Source organism: Hypanus sabinus, unplaced genomic scaffold (genome assembly GCF_030144855.1).
Source record: "Hypanus sabinus isolate sHypSab1 unplaced genomic scaffold, sHypSab1.hap1 scaffold_928, whole genome shotgun sequence".
In the NCBI taxonomy this organism is placed as follows: Eukaryota; Metazoa; Chordata; class Chondrichthyes; order Myliobatiformes; family Dasyatidae; genus Hypanus; species Hypanus sabinus.
In genome coordinates this window covers 60,648-77,192 of record NW_026781781.1, presented here as the reverse complement: position 1 = coordinate 77,192, position 16,545 = coordinate 60,648, and the positions used below count along the sequence as shown (strand labels likewise).

General features: G+C 52.4%; 1 protein-coding gene across 2 annotated transcripts in view; it reads right to left on the bottom strand.

Annotated features, from left to right (window-relative positions):
* The window catches only part of LOC132390485 (uncharacterized), a 37,623-nt gene that overhangs the window by 5,086 nt on the left and 15,992 nt on the right, over positions 1-16,545 (bottom strand). For both annotated transcript variants that reach the window (XM_059963091.1, XM_059963092.1), the window contains 2 exons: positions 12,348-12,461; positions 10,764-11,135 (listed from right to left, as the gene is read on the bottom strand). In XM_059963091.1, the coding sequence (XP_059819074.1) occupies positions 10,764-11,135; positions 12,348-12,461 (486 nt within the window). The remainder of the gene's footprint in view (positions 1-10,763; positions 11,136-12,347; positions 12,462-16,545) is intronic.

Here is a 16,545-nt window from a genome sequence, read left to right as displayed (position 1 = left end):
GTCACAGAGTGAAGCTCCCACGACACCGTCCCATCACACACTCCCGTGTTCAGTCACAGAGTGAAGCTCCCACGACACCGTCCCATCACACACTCCCGGGGTCAAACACAGAGTGGATCTCCCTCCACACCGTCCCATCACACACTCCCGTGTTCAGTCACAGAGTGAAGCTCCCACGACACCGTCCCATCACACACTCCCGTGTTCAGTCACAGAGTGAAGCTCCCACGACACCATCCCATCACACACTCCAGGGGTCAAACACAGAGTGGATCTCCCTCCACACCGTCCCATCTCTCACTCCCTCCACACCGTCCCATCACACACTCCCGTGTTCAGTCACAGAGTGAAGCTCCCACGACACCGTCCCATCACACACTCCCGTGTTCAGTCACAGAGTGAAGCTCCCACGACACCGTCCCATCACACACTCCCGGGGTCAAACACAGAGTTGATCTCCCTCCACACCGTCCCATCTCTCACTCCCTCCACACCGTCCCATCACACACTCCCGTGTTCAGTCACAGAGTGAAGCTCCCACGACACCGTCCCATCACACACTCCCGTGTTCAGTCACAGAGTGAAGCTCCCACGACACCGTCCCATCACACACTCCCGGGGTCAAACACAGAGTGGATCTCCCTCCACACCGTCCCATCTCTCACTCCCTCCACACCGTCCCATCACACACTCCCGTGTTCAGTCACAGAGTGAAGCTCCCACGACACCGTCCCATCACACACTCCCGTGTTCAGTCACAGAGTGAAGCTCCCACGACACCGTCCCATCACACACTCCAGGGGTCAAACACAGAGTGGATCTCCCTCCACACCGTCCCATCACACACTCCCGGGGTCAAACACAGAGTGGATCTCCCTCCACACCGTCCCATCACACACTCCCGTGTTCAGTCACAGAGTGAAGCTCCCACGACACAGTCCCATCACACACTCCCGGGGTCAAACACAGAGTGGATCTCCCTCCACACCGTCCCATCACACACTCCCGTGTTCAGTCACAGAGTGAAGCTCCCACGACACCGTCCCATCACACACTCCCGGGGTCAAACGCAGAGTGGATCTCCCTCCACACCGTCCCATCTCTCACTCCCTCCACACCGTCCCATCACACACTCCCGTGTTCAGTCACAGAGTGAAGCTCCCACGACACAGTCCCATCACACACTCCCGGGGTCAAACACAGAGTGGATCTCCCTCCACACCGTCCCATCACACACTCCCGTGTTCAGTCACAGAGTGAAGCTCCCACGACACCGTCCCATCACACACTCCCGTGTTCAGTCACAGAGTGAAGCTCCCACGACACCGTCCCATCACACACTCCCGTGTTCAGTCACAGAGTGAAGCTCCCACGACACCGTCCCATCACACACTCCCGGGGTCAAACACAGAGTGGATCTCCCTCCACACCGTCCCATCTCTCACTCCCTCCACACCGTCCCATCACACACTCCCGTGTTCAGTCACAGATGAATCTCCCACGACACAGTCCCATCACACACTCCCGGGGTCAGACACAGAGTTAAGCTCCCTCCACACCGTCCCATCACACACTCCCGTGGTCAGACACAGAGTCAAGCTCCCTCCACACCGTCCCATCACACACTCCCGTGTTCAGTCACAGAGTGAAGCTCCCACGACACAGTCCCATCACACACTCCCGGGGTCAAACACAGAGTGGATCTCCCTCCACACCGTCCCATCACACACTCCCGTGTTCAGTCACAGAGTGAAGCTCCCACGACACCGTCCCATCACACACTCCCGGGGTCAAACACAGAGTGGATCTCCCTCCACACCGTCCCATCTCTCACTCCCTCCACACCGTCCCATCACACACTCCCGTGTTCAGTCACAGAGTGAAGCTCCCACGACACCGTCCCATCACACACTCCCGTGTTCAGTCACAGAGTGAAGCTCCCACGACACCGTCCCATCACACACTCCCGGGGTCAAACACAGAGTGGATCTCCCTCCACACCGTCCCATCTCTCACTCCCTCCACACCGTCCCATCACACACTCCCGTGTTCAGTCACAGAGTGAAGCTCCCACGACACCGTCCCATCACACACTCCCGTGTTCAGTCACAGAGTGAAGCTCCCACGACACCGTCCCATCACACACTCCCGGGGTCAAACACAGAGTGGATCTCCCTCCACACCGTCCCATCTCTCACTCCCTCCACACCGTCCCATCACACACTCCCGTGTTCAGTCACAGAGTGAAGCTCCCACGACACCGTCCCATCACACACTCCCGTGTTCAGTCACAGAGTGAAGCTCCCACGACACCGTCCCATCACACACTCCAGGGGTCAAACACAGAGTGGATCTCCCTCCACACCGTCCCATCACACACTCCCGGGGTCAAACACAGAGTGGATCTCCCTCCACACCGTCCCCTCACACACTCCCGTGTTCAGTCACAGAGTGAAGCTCCCACGACACAGTCCCATCACACACTCCCGGGGTCAAACACAGAGTGGATCTCCCTCCACACCGTCCCATCACACACTCCCGTGTTCAGTCACAGAGTGAAGCTCCCACGACACCGTCCCATCACACACTCCCGGGGTCAAACACAGAGTGGATCTCCCTCCACACCGTCCCATCTCTCACACCCTCCACACCGTCCCATCACACACTCCCGTGTTCAGTCACAGAGTGAAGCTCCCACGACACAGTCCCATCACACACTCCCGGGGTCAAACACAGAGTGGATCTCCCTCCACACCGTCCCATCACACACTCCCGTGTTCAGTCACAGAGTGAAGCTCCCACGACACCGTCCCATCACACACTCCCGGGGTCAAACACAGAGTGGATCTCCCTCCACACCGTCCCATCTCTCACTCCCTCCACACCGTCCCATCACACACTCCCGTGTTCAGTCACAGAGTGAAGCTCCCACGACACCGTCCCATCACACACTCCCGGGGTCAAACAAAGAGTGGATCTCCCTCCACACCGTCCCATCACACACTCCCGGGGTCAAACACAGAGTGGATCTCCCTCCACACCGTCCCATCACACACCAACGGGCTCAGACACAGTGTGACGCTCCCTCCACACCGTCCCGTCACACAACCCCGTGGTCAGGCACACAGTGAATCCCCCTCCACACCGTCCTATCAGACATACCCTGGGTCAGACACAGTGTGAATCTCCCTCCACACCGTCCGATCACAAATTCCCTGGGTCAGACACAGAGAGAATCTCCCTCTACACGGACCCATCACACACTCCCGAGGTCAGACACAGAGTCAAGCTCTCTCCACACCGTCCCATCACACACTCCCGAGGTCAGACACAGAATGAATCTCCCTCCACACCGTCCCATCATACAAACCTTGGGTCAGACACAGAAACAGGCTCCCTTCACACTGTCCATCACACTCTCACGGGATCAGGCATAGAGTGAACCTCCCTCCACACCGTCCTATCAGACATACCCTGGGTCAGACACAGAATGAATCTCCCGCCACACCGTTTCATCACACACCCCCGGGGTCGATGTGAATCTCCCTCCACATCGTTCTATCACATTATTGTTTGGATCAGACGCGGAGCGAAGCTCACTCCGCCCAGTCACGTCACTCATTCTAGCAGTCAAACATAGAGCAAAACCTGCTTCTTCCGAGCTATCACAGAATGTCAATCGCAGAGAGAATGTCCTGATGCATCATCTCTTCACAAAGTCAGGGTCAGACTCGAAGTGATGTAATAGAGTACCGACCAGCCGAATCTCACAATCCCGGCATCAGACACTAGGTGTCGCTGTTTGCACAACGTCCCTTCACACTTTCCGGGGTCAGATACAGAACGATGCTCCCATGGATTCTCCACCTTCCAGTAATTCCCTCCCCTTCCGTACTAGCATCCCAGTTTCACTCTTCCTCCTCCTCCAGCACCCTGTCACCTCCACCATGCTTCCACCTCCTACAATTACCCATGGAGCTTTCCTCTTACCTTCGTTAGAACCACAGACCACAACAGCACAATGCAGGTCCTTCAGCCCTCCATGCGGTGCCGTCCCATATAATTCTTAAAAACATGTACTAAACCCACACTACCCAGTAACACTCCATTATTCTTTCAAATATGTGCCTGTCCAAAAGACTTTTAAATGCCCCTAATGTTTTAGCCTCCACCACCATCGCTGGCAAGTCATTCCAGCCGCTCACAAACCCTCTGACTAAAAAGTCATAACCCTGTGGTTTCCAATAAACTTCCCTCCCTTACTGTTTACATATGCCCTCTGTTGTTTGCTATTGGTGCCCTGCAAAACAGGTACTGTCTATCCTCCCTATCTATGCCTCTCATAATTCTGAACACCTCTATCAAGTCCCGTCTCATTCTTCTACACTCCAAACAGAAAATTCCCAGTTCTGTTAACCTTGCTTCATACGACTTGATCTCCACATCAGGCAACATCCATAGGGGAGGCTTCTTTACCTTTTCTGCCTATGCACTAGCTGCTACCCATAACCCACAGCTTCATTTTTCCCTTCACTGACTTTTCACCTACCATCCTTAACCTTCCCACCCTTCCCCCACGATCTCTATAGTGCCCCTGCCCTACTCCTCAGTCCTGAGGAAGGGTCACGATCATAAAACATAGACTGTTCTTTTCCACGGAAGCTGCCCGACCAGCTAAGTTCATCAAGCATGCTGTTTGTGTTGCCTTGACCGCATCATGTGCAGAGTACTTTGTGTTTAAGTTCCCTCCATACAATTCTATAACACACTCCCGGGCTCAGACACTAGATGTCGATCATTCCACACGGCCGAATCACATATTCCAGGGTCAAACACAGAGTGAAAATCTCTCCGCACTGTCCCATCACACACTCCCGGGGTCAGACACAGAGTGAATCTCCCTCCACACTGTCCCATCACACACTATCGGGGTCAGACACAGAGTGAATCTCCCTCCACACCGTCCCATCACACACTCCCGGGGTCAGACACAGAGTGAATCTCCCTCCACACTGTCCCATCACACACTATCGGGGTCAGTCACAGAGTGAATCTCCCTACACACCGTCCCATCACACACTCCCGGGGTCAGACACAGAGTGAATCTCTCTCCACACTGTCCCATCACACACTCCCGGGGTCAGACACAGAGTGAATCTCCCTCCACACCGTCCCATCACACACTCCCGTGGTCAGACACAGAGTGAATCTCTCTCCGCACTGTCCCATCACACACTATCGGGGTCAGACACAGAGTGAATCTCCCTCCACAAAGTCCTATCACTCACTCCCTGGTTCAGACACAGAGGAATTCTCCCTCCACACCGTGCCATCACACACTCCCGGGGTCAGTCACAGAGTGAAACACCCTCTACACCGTCCCATCTCACACACAGCCGGCGTCGCTGTGAAACTCCCTCCACATCGCTCTGTCACATTCTTTTGAGATCAGACAGTGAAGCTCACTCCGCACAGTCACGTCACTCATTCAGGTATTCAAACAGAGAGCAAGACCCGCTTCTTCCGAGCTATCACAGAGATGTCAAACGCAGGGAGAAGGTCCAGATGCATCATCTCTTCACACAGTCAGGGTCAGACGCAAAGTAATGTAATACAGTACCCGACCTGCCGCATTACACAGTCCCGGCATCAGACAGTAGGTGTCGCTGTTTTGCACACCGTCGCTTCTCACTTTCCAGTGTCAGACACAGGACGAAGCTCCCTTGAACTTTCCAGCTTCCAGTAATTCCCTCCCCCTACCTGCCCACATCCCAGTTTTAATCACTGGAATTTAGAAGATAAGGGGGGATCTTATTCAAACATATAAAATTCGAAAGGAATTGGACAGGCTAAATGCTGGAAGGTTGTGTCCGACGTAGGGGAAGTCCGGAACAAGGGGTCACAGTTCTAGTCTAAAGGGGAAGCCTTTTAGGAAAAGGAAACACTTATATGAGGAAAAACGATATGAGAAAAAACTTCTTCAGACAGAGAGTGGTGAATCTGTGGAATTCTCTGCCACAGGAAACAGTTGAGGCCGGTTCATTGGCTATATTTATGAGGAAGTTAGATATGACCCTTTTGGCTAAAGGGATCAGTGGGTATGGAGAGAAAGCATGTTCAGGGATCTGAGTTGGATGATCAGCCATGATCATACTGAATGGCGGTGCAGGCTCGAAGGGCCGAATAGCCTACTTCACCTATTTTCTGTGTTTCTTTGTTCCCTCCTCCTCCAGCTCCCTATCAGTTCCCTCATGGTACCGCTTCCATCGACTATCTATCGTGCTTTTCTATTACATTCCTTAGAACCATTGAACACCACAGCACAATGCAGGCACCTCAGCCCTCCATGTTGTGCCAACCAATGTAATCTTTGCAAAATGTACTAAACCCACACTACCCTATAACCTTCCATGTTTCTTTCATTAATGTGCTTGTCAAAGAGGCTCTAAAGTACCCTTGAATTTTTTAGCCTATTGGCGGTCTGGGAAACTGGTACTGACTCTCCAGCCTATCTATGCCTCTCTTAATCTTGTAGAGCTCTATCAAGTCCCCTCTCAGTCTTCTACGCTCCAAAGAAAAAAGTCCCAGCTCTGCTAACCTTGCTTCATATGACTTGATCTCCAAACCCGGCAGCATCCATAGGGGAGCTTTCTTTACCGTCCGGCCTATACATTCCCTGCTACCCAGGATCTTCCCTCTTACCGGTTTCTCATCCAGCACCTACCATACTTATCCTTCCCACCTTTCTCCCATGCTCTCTATAGAGCCCCTGCTCCCACCCCTCAGTCCTGACGAAGGGTCGCAGCCATAAAACGTTGACTGTTCCTTTCCACGGAATCCTCCCGACCTGCTGAGTGCATCAATCGTGATGTGCGTGTTGCTTTGCCCGCAGCATGTGCAGAATATTTTGTGTTTAAGCTCCCTCCACTTCGTCCTATAACACACTCCCGGGCTCGGAAACCAGATGTCGGTCATTGCACATGGTCCCATCACATTTTCCAGGATCAAACAGAGTGAAATTCCCTCCACACTGTCCCGTCGCACTCTCCTTGGTTCAGACACAGAGTGAATCTTCCTCCACACCATCCCATCACACACTCCCCTGGTCAGACACAGAGTGAATCTCCCTCCACACCATCCCATCACACACTCCTGGGCTCAGACACAGAGTGAATATCCCTCCGTACCGTCCCATCACACACTCCCGGGGTCAGACACACAGTGAATCTCCCTCCACACCATCCCATCACACACTCCTGGGCTCAGACACAGAGTGAATCTCCCTCCACTCCGTCCCATCACACACTCCCGGGGTCAGACACAGAGTGAATCTCCCTCCGCACCATCCCATCACACACACCAGGGGTCAGACACAGAGTGAATCTCCCCCCACACCGTCCCATCACACACACCAGACGTCAGACACAGAGTGAATCTCCCCCCACACCGTCCCATCAAACACACCAGAGGTCAGACACAGAGTGAATCTCCCTCCACGCCGACCCATCACAAACTCCCGGGGTCAGACGCAGAGTGAATCTCCCTCCACACAGTCCCATCACAAACTCCCGCGGTCAGGCATAGAGTGAATCTCCCCCCACACCGTCCCATCACACACACCAGACGTCAGACACAGAGTGAATCTCCCTCCACGCCGTCCCATCACAAACTCCCAGGGTCAGACGCAGAGTGAATATCCCTCCGTACCGTCCCATCACACACTCCCGGGGTCAGACACAGAGTGAATCTCCCTCCGCACCGTGCCATCACACACTCCCGGGGTCAGACGCAGAGTGAATATCCCTCCGTACCGTCCCATCACAGACTCCCGGGGTCAGACACAGAGTGAATCTCCCTCCGCACCGTCCCATCACACGCACCAGGGGTAAGACACAGAGTGAATCTCCCCCCACACCGTCCCATCAAACACACCAGAGGTCAGACACAGAGTGAATCTCCCTCCACGCCGTCCCATCACAAACTCCCGGGGTCAGACGCAGAGTGAATCTCCCTCCACACAGTCCCATCACAAACTCCCGCGGTCAGGCATAGAGTGAATCTCCCTCCACACCGTCCCATCACACACTCCCGGGGTCAGACATAGAGTGAAACTTCCTGCACACCTTCCCATCACCCACACCCGGGGTAGATGTGAAACACCCTCCACAACGTCCTGTCACATTCCTTTGGGATCAGACGTGGAGCGAAGCTCACTCCGTCAGTGACGTCACTCATTCTAGCAGTCAAACATAGAGCAAAACCCGCTTGTCCCGAGCTATTAAAGAGACGTCAATCGCAGAGAGAAGGTCCTGATGCATCATCTTTTCACACAGTCAGGGTCAGACGCAAAGTGATGCAATACAGTTCCCGTCCTGCCGAATCACGCATTCCCGGCATCAGACAGTAGGTGTCGCTGGTTGCACACCGTCCCTACACACTTTCCAGTGTCAGACACAGATGGAAGCTGCCTTGAATTCTCCAACTTCCAGTAATTCCCTCCAGCTCCCTTCCTCTTCCCACTTTCACTCTTCCTCCTCCTCCAGCTCACTCTCACCTCCCTCATGGTTTTTCCTTCTTCTACTACACATAATGCTTCTCCCTTACATTCCTTCGAACAATAGAACACAAGTGCACAATGCAGGCACTTCAGCCCTCCGTGTTTTACCGACCCATATAATCCTTTAAAAAAATTACTAAACACACTACTCCATTACCCTCCATTTTTCTTTCAACCCCGTGCCTGTCCAAGAGGCTCGTAAATGTCCCTAAAATTTTAGCCTCCACCACCATCCTTGGCAAGTCATTCCAGGCGCTCACAACCGTCTGTGTAAAAACCTTACCCCTGATATCTCCCCTAAACTTCCCTACCTGACGTTTTACATATGCCGTCTGGTGTTTGCTATTGGTGCCCTGCAAAACAGGTACTGACTATCCACCCTATCAATGCCTCTCATAATCTTGTAAACCATATCGTCCCCTCTCATTCTTCTACGTTCCAAATTGAAAAGTCCCAGCTCTGCTAACCTTGATTCATACGACTTGATCTCCACATCAGGCAACATCCATAGGGGAAGCTTCTTTACCTTTCCTGCCTATCCCCTCGCTGCTTCCCATTACACTCATCTTGATCTCAACCCTCACTTGTTTTTCACCAAGCACCGACCATCGTTAACCTTCCCAAACTTCCCCCATGTTCTCTATAGAGTCCCTGGCCCACCTCTCAGTCCTGATGAAGGGTCACGGCTATAACACGTTGACTGTTCCTTTCCACGGAAGCTGCCCGACCTGTTAAATTCATCAATAGTATTGTGTGTGTTGCTTTGACCGCAACATCTGCAGAGTACTTTGTGTTTAAGCTTCTTACACACCGCCCCATCACACACTCCCGGGCTCAGATACTAGATGTATCTGCCTCCACACCGTCCCGTCACAAACTCACGAGATCAGACAGAGTGAATCTCCCTCCACACCGCCCCATCACACACTCCCGGGCTCAGATACTAGATGTATCTGCCTCCACACCGTCCCGTCACAAACTCACGAGATCAGACAGAGTGAATCTCCCTCCACACCGCCCCATCACACACTCCCGGGCTCAGATACTAGATGTATCTGCCTCCACACCGTCCCGTCACAAACTCACGAGATCAGACAGAGTGAATCTCCCTCCACACCGCCCCATCACACACTCCCGGGCTCAGATACTAGATGTATCTGCCTCCACACCGTCCCGTCACAAACTCACGAGATCAGACAGAGTGAATCTCCCTCCACACCGCCCCATCACACACTCCCGGGCTCAGATACTAGATGTATCTGCCTCCACACCGTCCCGTCACACACTCACGAGATCAGACACAGAGTGAATCTCCCTCCACACCATCCCATCACACACTCCCGGGCTCAGATACTAGATGTATCTGCCTCCACACCGTCCCGTCACAAACTCACGAGATCAGACACAGAGTGAATCTCCCTCCACACCGCCCCATCACACACTCCCGGGCTCAGATACTAGATGTATCTGCCTCCACACCGTCCCGTCACAAACTCACGAGATCAGACACAGAGTGAATCTCCCTCCACACCATCCCATCACACACTCCCGGGTTAGACACAGAGTGAATCTCCCTCCACACCGTCCCATCACACACTCCCGGGTTAGACACAGAGTGAATCTCTCTCCACACAGTCCCATCACACACTCCCGGGCTCAGATACTAGATGTATCTGCCTCCACACCGTCCCGTCACAAACTCACGAGATCAGACACAGAGTGAATCTCCCTCCACACCATCCCATCACACACTCCCGGGGTCAGGCGCAGAGTAAATTTCGGTCCACAACGTCACATCACACATCCCGGGGTCAGGCACAGAGTGAATCTCCCTCCACACAGTCCCATCACACACTCCCGATATCAGACATACAGAGAAACCCCCTCCACACCATCCCATCACATACTCCCAGGGTCAAACACACAGTGAAACTCCCTCCACACCGTTCCATAACGCACTCTCCGGGTCAGAGACAGAGTGAATCTTCCTCCACACCGTCCGATCACACACTCTCGGGGTCAGACACAGAGTGAAACTCCCTCCACACCGTTCCTTCACACACTCCCGGTGTCAGACACAGAGTGAATCTCCCTCCACACTGTTCCATCGCATACTCCCGGGGTAAGTGATGCAGTGAAACTCTCCACATCTTCCATTCTCACCCCCTGTTATATGGAGCAGTTGAAACGGGGGATGTCGTCTCACCTGTTCTCCTGATAAGGTATTGGCAAATCTGAGCTTTGTTTTCGTTGATGTTTCTGTACTTCATTTCGAGCTGATTGAACTGATAACGGAGATCGTTGTGCGTTCGATTCAGCTCCGAGAGATCCGAGTTGAGGACGGAAATGTTGTTTTCGAGGATAGTCAGGTTGTTGTTCATGGCGAAAAGACTATTCAGACAGGTTCTCTGAGAGATATCCAGGAGGGAGTTCTCGGATGTCCTGGATTCAAGGGTTGTGTTCAACTCATGGACATGCTGTTGACATTGGCGCTGGGTCCTGTTCATCTCCTGATGTTGTTCCCAAAGTCTCCGGTAGTTTCGGTCGGCGGTGATCAGAGACTGTCGAGTCTGCGATACTGAGAGGGATAGTAAAGTGTGTGTCAGTGACACGGTATGAGGTGTGTCGTTGTCAGATGAGGGGAGTGTCTGTGTCACAGTGAGAGGTCTCTATGTGACGAGGTCTGAGGAGTGTCGATGTCACTGTGTGGGGAGTGTCGGTGTCGCACTGAGGTGCGTGTCTATGTCACAGTGAGGGATGTGTGACTGTCATAGTGAGGGGCCTGTCGGTGTCACAATGAGAGATGTGTCGGTGTCACACTGAGCAATGTGTCTGTGTCACAGTGAGGTGTGTGACGACGTCACAGTGATATGTCTGTTTGTGTCACAGTGATTGACCTCTCTGTGACACAATATGGGGAATAATGGTGTCACAGAGAGGAGCCTGTCGATGTCACGATGTGGGGTGTGTTGCTTGCACGCAGAAGGTTGCATCATTGTTAGGGAGAAGTTTGTGCCGGTGTCACAGTGAGGAGAGTGTTGGTGTCACGGTGAGCGGAGTGGTGGTGTCACTGTGAGGGGGGTGTCAATGTTGCGGTGTGGGGAGAGTAAGTGTCACGGTGAGAGGGAGTGTCGGTGTAAGGGTGTCACAGTTCGCAGTCTCAGTGTCACGTTCAGGGGAGTAGCGGTGTCACATTAAAGGGAGAGTCGGTGTCACGGTGTGGAGAGTGTCCGGATCACTGTGCTCGGAGTGTCAGTATTACAGTGAGAGGGAGTGTCCATGTCACAGTGAGGGGGAAGTCCATGACATGGTAAGGGGCGTGACGATGTCCCGAAGTGGGGTCTGAAAGGTGTCACGGTTGAGGGACGTGACAGTGTCAGCGTTACGATGTGAGGTAAAAGTCACGGTTAGGGGAGTGTTGGTGTAATGGTGTGGACTGGACGGTGGCACGGTGTTGGGAGTGTCGGGAATGCTGGTGTCATGGATAGGGGAGTGTCGATGTCACAGAGAAGGGTGTACAGATCTCACGGTGAAGGCTGTGGCAGTGTAGCGGTGAGAGATGTGTCGGTGTCACGGCAAGTGTACTGTCGTGCACGGTGTGAGGGTACTATCGTAATAATGGTAAGGGTCTTCTCTATGCTATGTTGAGGGTAACGTCTGTGTCACGGCGAGGGTCTTGCCGCTGTCACGGTGAGGAACGTGTCGGTGTCAGAGTGAGCTTTTTGCGCTAACATTTCATTTGACTCTGTTTGTTTACGGTATGACTACACCCGGAGCCCGTTCCACTCACCATAGATCGAAAGCCCGGCCACCATCGCGACGCCGATCGTAACGAGACAGAGTAGGGAGATCTTACGGACGGATCGATTTCCGATGTTCTGCTTCGGCTCCTGTTTCTGCGCACCTGCAGAGAGCCCATTCAGAGTGTGTGTGAAATCAGCCTTATCCCCCACTGGGTCTCCCTTCCACCCACCATCCGCGCCCTATCCCTCCATCACGATCACCCCTCCCTCTCACAATCCCATCTACTTTCAGCCGTCATCCCCGACAGTCCAAATTACTTAACTTGGCAAAGGCTGACAGGTGTCTGACGGATTCCAGAGATCAGTCAGATCTCCCCTGAGCCTCCTCGGCTCCAAAGGAAGCGACCCAGGTGTCCGACCTCTCGTTGTAACACGTGGCACCGAATCCCGACAGAGTCCTGTTAAACCTCTCCGGAAGCTCCCCAACGCCCTGACATCCTTCCGATAATGGGGTGACCAGAACTGTATACAATACGCCTGGTTCAGCCTAACCAGTGATTTTTGTTTTTATGAAGTTGCTTTATAACAGCCGAAGTTTTAAACTCAGTGCCCCAACTGATATAAGCTTGGTATAACTGATAATGGCAAGAATGATATAAGCCTTCTTCGTCATCCTCTCAGAATGGATGAACCAATGCATAGGTCTACAGGACCCCGGTGCTGAACAACACACTTGAAGGTTCTGTCTTTAATAGTCCGCTATCTCTGGATATTTGACCTACCAAGGTGCGACATTTTAAGATTGTCCGGGTTAAACAGCTTTTAACATTTCTCCATCACAAATCAGAAACTGATCCATGTCTTTACAGGTCCTCTAAGCGATCCACAAGACCCATTAGTCTATCATCTAGAAACAGAACAAACCACGCGCCTATACTTTCATTCAGATCGTTTATATACATCACAGACAGGGGAGATCCCACCCACGTCCATAGTTACAGGTCACTTCATTGGAGGAGAACAAGGTTACTCGATCTCAGAATGCAGAATAAAGTATCAACGTTACTGAGAAATTGCTGTGCAGGCAGACTATAAGGTTGAAGAGCCACGAAGAGGAGGATTTGAGGTCAAGAGTACATCTTATCGCATTAGGTGTCCGTTCAGTAGTCTGACTACTGTCGTGTACAAACTGTCCTTGAACCACCTTATACATGATTTCCCATTTTCACTCCGATGGGAGGGTGCAGAGGAGAGACTGTTCGGGGTGGCTGGAACCATTTATTTGATGATGCTGACTGTATTCCCGAGGCAGCAGGAAGTGCAGTCAGAGTTCATGGAGGGGAAGCTGGTTTCGGAGCTGGGCTCAGCTCTTTCCACAACGCTCTCCAGTTTCTTGCGGTCATGGGCGGAGCAGTGATTATATTTTTAGTGAGGAACCAGGACGTTTCATGAGAGCAGTGTAGTAGACATGGTGAACAGGGAAGACAATATTTTGTTTTTCACTTTGTAGACGACTCTGCAGAATTTTGTGGGTCTCAGTGTCATAAGGTTGGGTGGGCGTTGATGCAGGACACAGACACTAAAGTACTAAGAAAAAGACGGGACAGAACTAACGGACGGGACAGGTCGCAGACTAGGCTAGGAGAGCAGGACCAGGACGAGGGACTGTGGGCAAGGAGCCTTGGCGTGGACCCCGAGCCCGTGACTGGACAAGGACCGAGCCTTGACTTGGGTTCGGACCCCAAACCAGGCGCAGACGTGACGAGGCCTGGGTTCTTGGAGCTTGAGATTGGGATTCGTGGAGTTCGGGGCTTGAGATTGGGATTCTTGGTTCTCGAGGCTTGAGATTGGGATTCTTGGTTCTCGAGGTTTGAGATTGGGATTCTTGGTTCTCGAGGCTTGAGATTGGGATTCTTGGTTCTCGAGGCTTGAGATTGGGATTCTTGGTTCTCGAGGTTTGAGGCTGGGGTTCTTAGAGCTCGAGGCTTGAGGCTGGAGTTCTTGGAGCTCGAGTCTTGAGGCTGGGATTCTTGTTTATCGAGGCTTGAGGCTGGAGTTCTTGTTTCTCGGGGCTTGAGATTGGGATTCTTGGTTCTCGAGGCTTGAGATTGGGATTCTTGGATCTCGAGGCTTGAGATTGGGATTCCTGGTTCTCGAGGCTTGAGGCTGGGGTTCTTGGAACTCGAGGCTTGAGGCTGGAGTTCTTGGAGCTCGAGGCTTGAGGCTGGGATTCTTGTTTATCGAGGCTTCAGGCTGGAGTTCTTGGAGATCGAAGATTGAGGCTGGGGTTCTTGGTTCTATAGGCTTGAGGTTGGGGTTCTTGGTTCTCGTGGCTTGAGATTGGAGTTCTTGGTTCTCGAGGCTTGAGGCTGGAGTTCTTGGAGATCGAAGCTTGAGGCTGGGGTTATTGGTTCTCGAGGCTTGAGATTGGGGTTCTTGGTTCTCGAGGCTTAAGATTGGGATTCTTGGTTCTCGAGGCTTGAGATTGGGTATCTTGGTTCTCGAGGCTTGAGATTGGGATTCTTGGTTCTCGAGGCTTGAGATTGGGGTTCTTGGTTCTCGAGGCTTGAGATTGGGGTTCTTGGTTCTCGAGGCTTCAGATTGGGATTCTTGGTTCTCGAGGCTTGAGATTGGGATTCTTGGTTCTCGAGGCTTGAGATTGGGATTCTTGGTTCTCGAGGCTTGAGATTGGGATTCTTGTTTCTCGAGGCTTGAGATTGGGGTTCTTGGTTCTCGAGGCTTGAGATTGGGATTCTTGGAGTTCGAGGCTTGAGATTGGGATTCTTGGTTCTCGAGGCTTGAGATTGGGATTCTTTGTTCTCGAGGCTTGAGATTGGGGTTCTTGGATCTCGAGGCTTGAGAATGGGATTCCTGGTTCTCGAGGCTTGAGATTGGGATTCTTGGTTCTCGAGGCTTGAGATTGGGATTCTTGGTTCTCGAGGCTTGAGATTGGGATCTTGGTTCTCGAGGCTTGAGATTGGGGTTCTTGGTTCACGAGGCTTGAGATTGGGATTCTTGGTTCTCGAGGCTTGAGATTGGGATTCTTGGTTCTCGAGGCTTGAGATTGGGATTCTTGGTTCTCGAGGCTTGAGATTGGGGTTCTTGGTTCTCGAGGCTTGAGATTGGGATTCTTGGTTCTCGAGGCTTGAGATTGGGATTCTTGGTTCTCGAGGCTTGAGATTGGGGTTCTTGTTTCTCGAGGCTTGAGATTGGGATTCTTGGTTCTCGAGGCCTGAGATTGGGATTCTTGGTTCTCGAGGCTTGAGATTGGGATTCTTGGTTCTCGAGGCTTGAGATTGGGGTTCTTGTTTCTCGAGGCTTGAGATTGGGATTCTTGGTTCTCGAGGCTTGAGATTGAGATTCTTGGTTTTCGAGGCTTGAGTTTGGGATTCTTGGTTCGCGAGGCTTGAGATTGGGATTCTTGGTTCTCGAGGCTTGAGATTGGGGTTCTTGGTTCTCGAGGCTTGAGATTGGGGTTCTTGGTTCTCGAGGCTTCAGATTGGGATTCTTGGTTCTCGAGGCTTGAGATTGGGGTTCTTGTTTATCGAGGCTTGAGGCTGGAGTTCTTGGAGATCGAAGATTGAGGCTGGGGTTCTTGGTTCTCGAGGCTTGAGGTTGGGGTTCCTGGTTCTCGAGGCTTGAGATTGGGATTCTTGGCTCTCGAGACTTGAGATTGGGGTTCTTGGTTCTCGAGGCTTGAGATTGGGGTTCTTGGTTCTCGAGGCTTCAGATTGGGATTCTTGGTTCTCGAGGCTTGAGATTGGGATTCTTGGTTCTCGAGGCTTGAGATTGGGATTCTTGGTTCTCGAGGCTTGAGATTGGGATTCTTGGTTCTCGAAGCTTGAGATTGGGGTTCTTGGTTCTCGTGGCTAGAGATTGGGATTCTTGGTTCTCGAGGCTTGAGATTGGGGTTCTTGGTTCTCGAGGATTGAGATTGGGATTCTCGGTTCTCGAGGCTTGAGATTGGGGTTCTTGGTTCTCGAGGCTTGAGATTGGGGTTCTTGGTTCTCGAGGCTTGAGATTGGGATTCTTGGTTCTCGAGGCTTCAGATTGGGATTCTTGGTTCTCGAGGCTTGAGATTGGGGTTCTTGGTTCTCGAGGCTTGAGATTGGGGTACTTGGTTCTCTAGGCTTCAGATTGGGATTCTTGGATCTCGAGGCTAGAGATTGGGGTTCTTGTTTCTCGAGGCTTGAGATTGGGATTCTTGGTTCTCGAGGCTTGAGATTGGGGTTCTTGGTTCTCGAG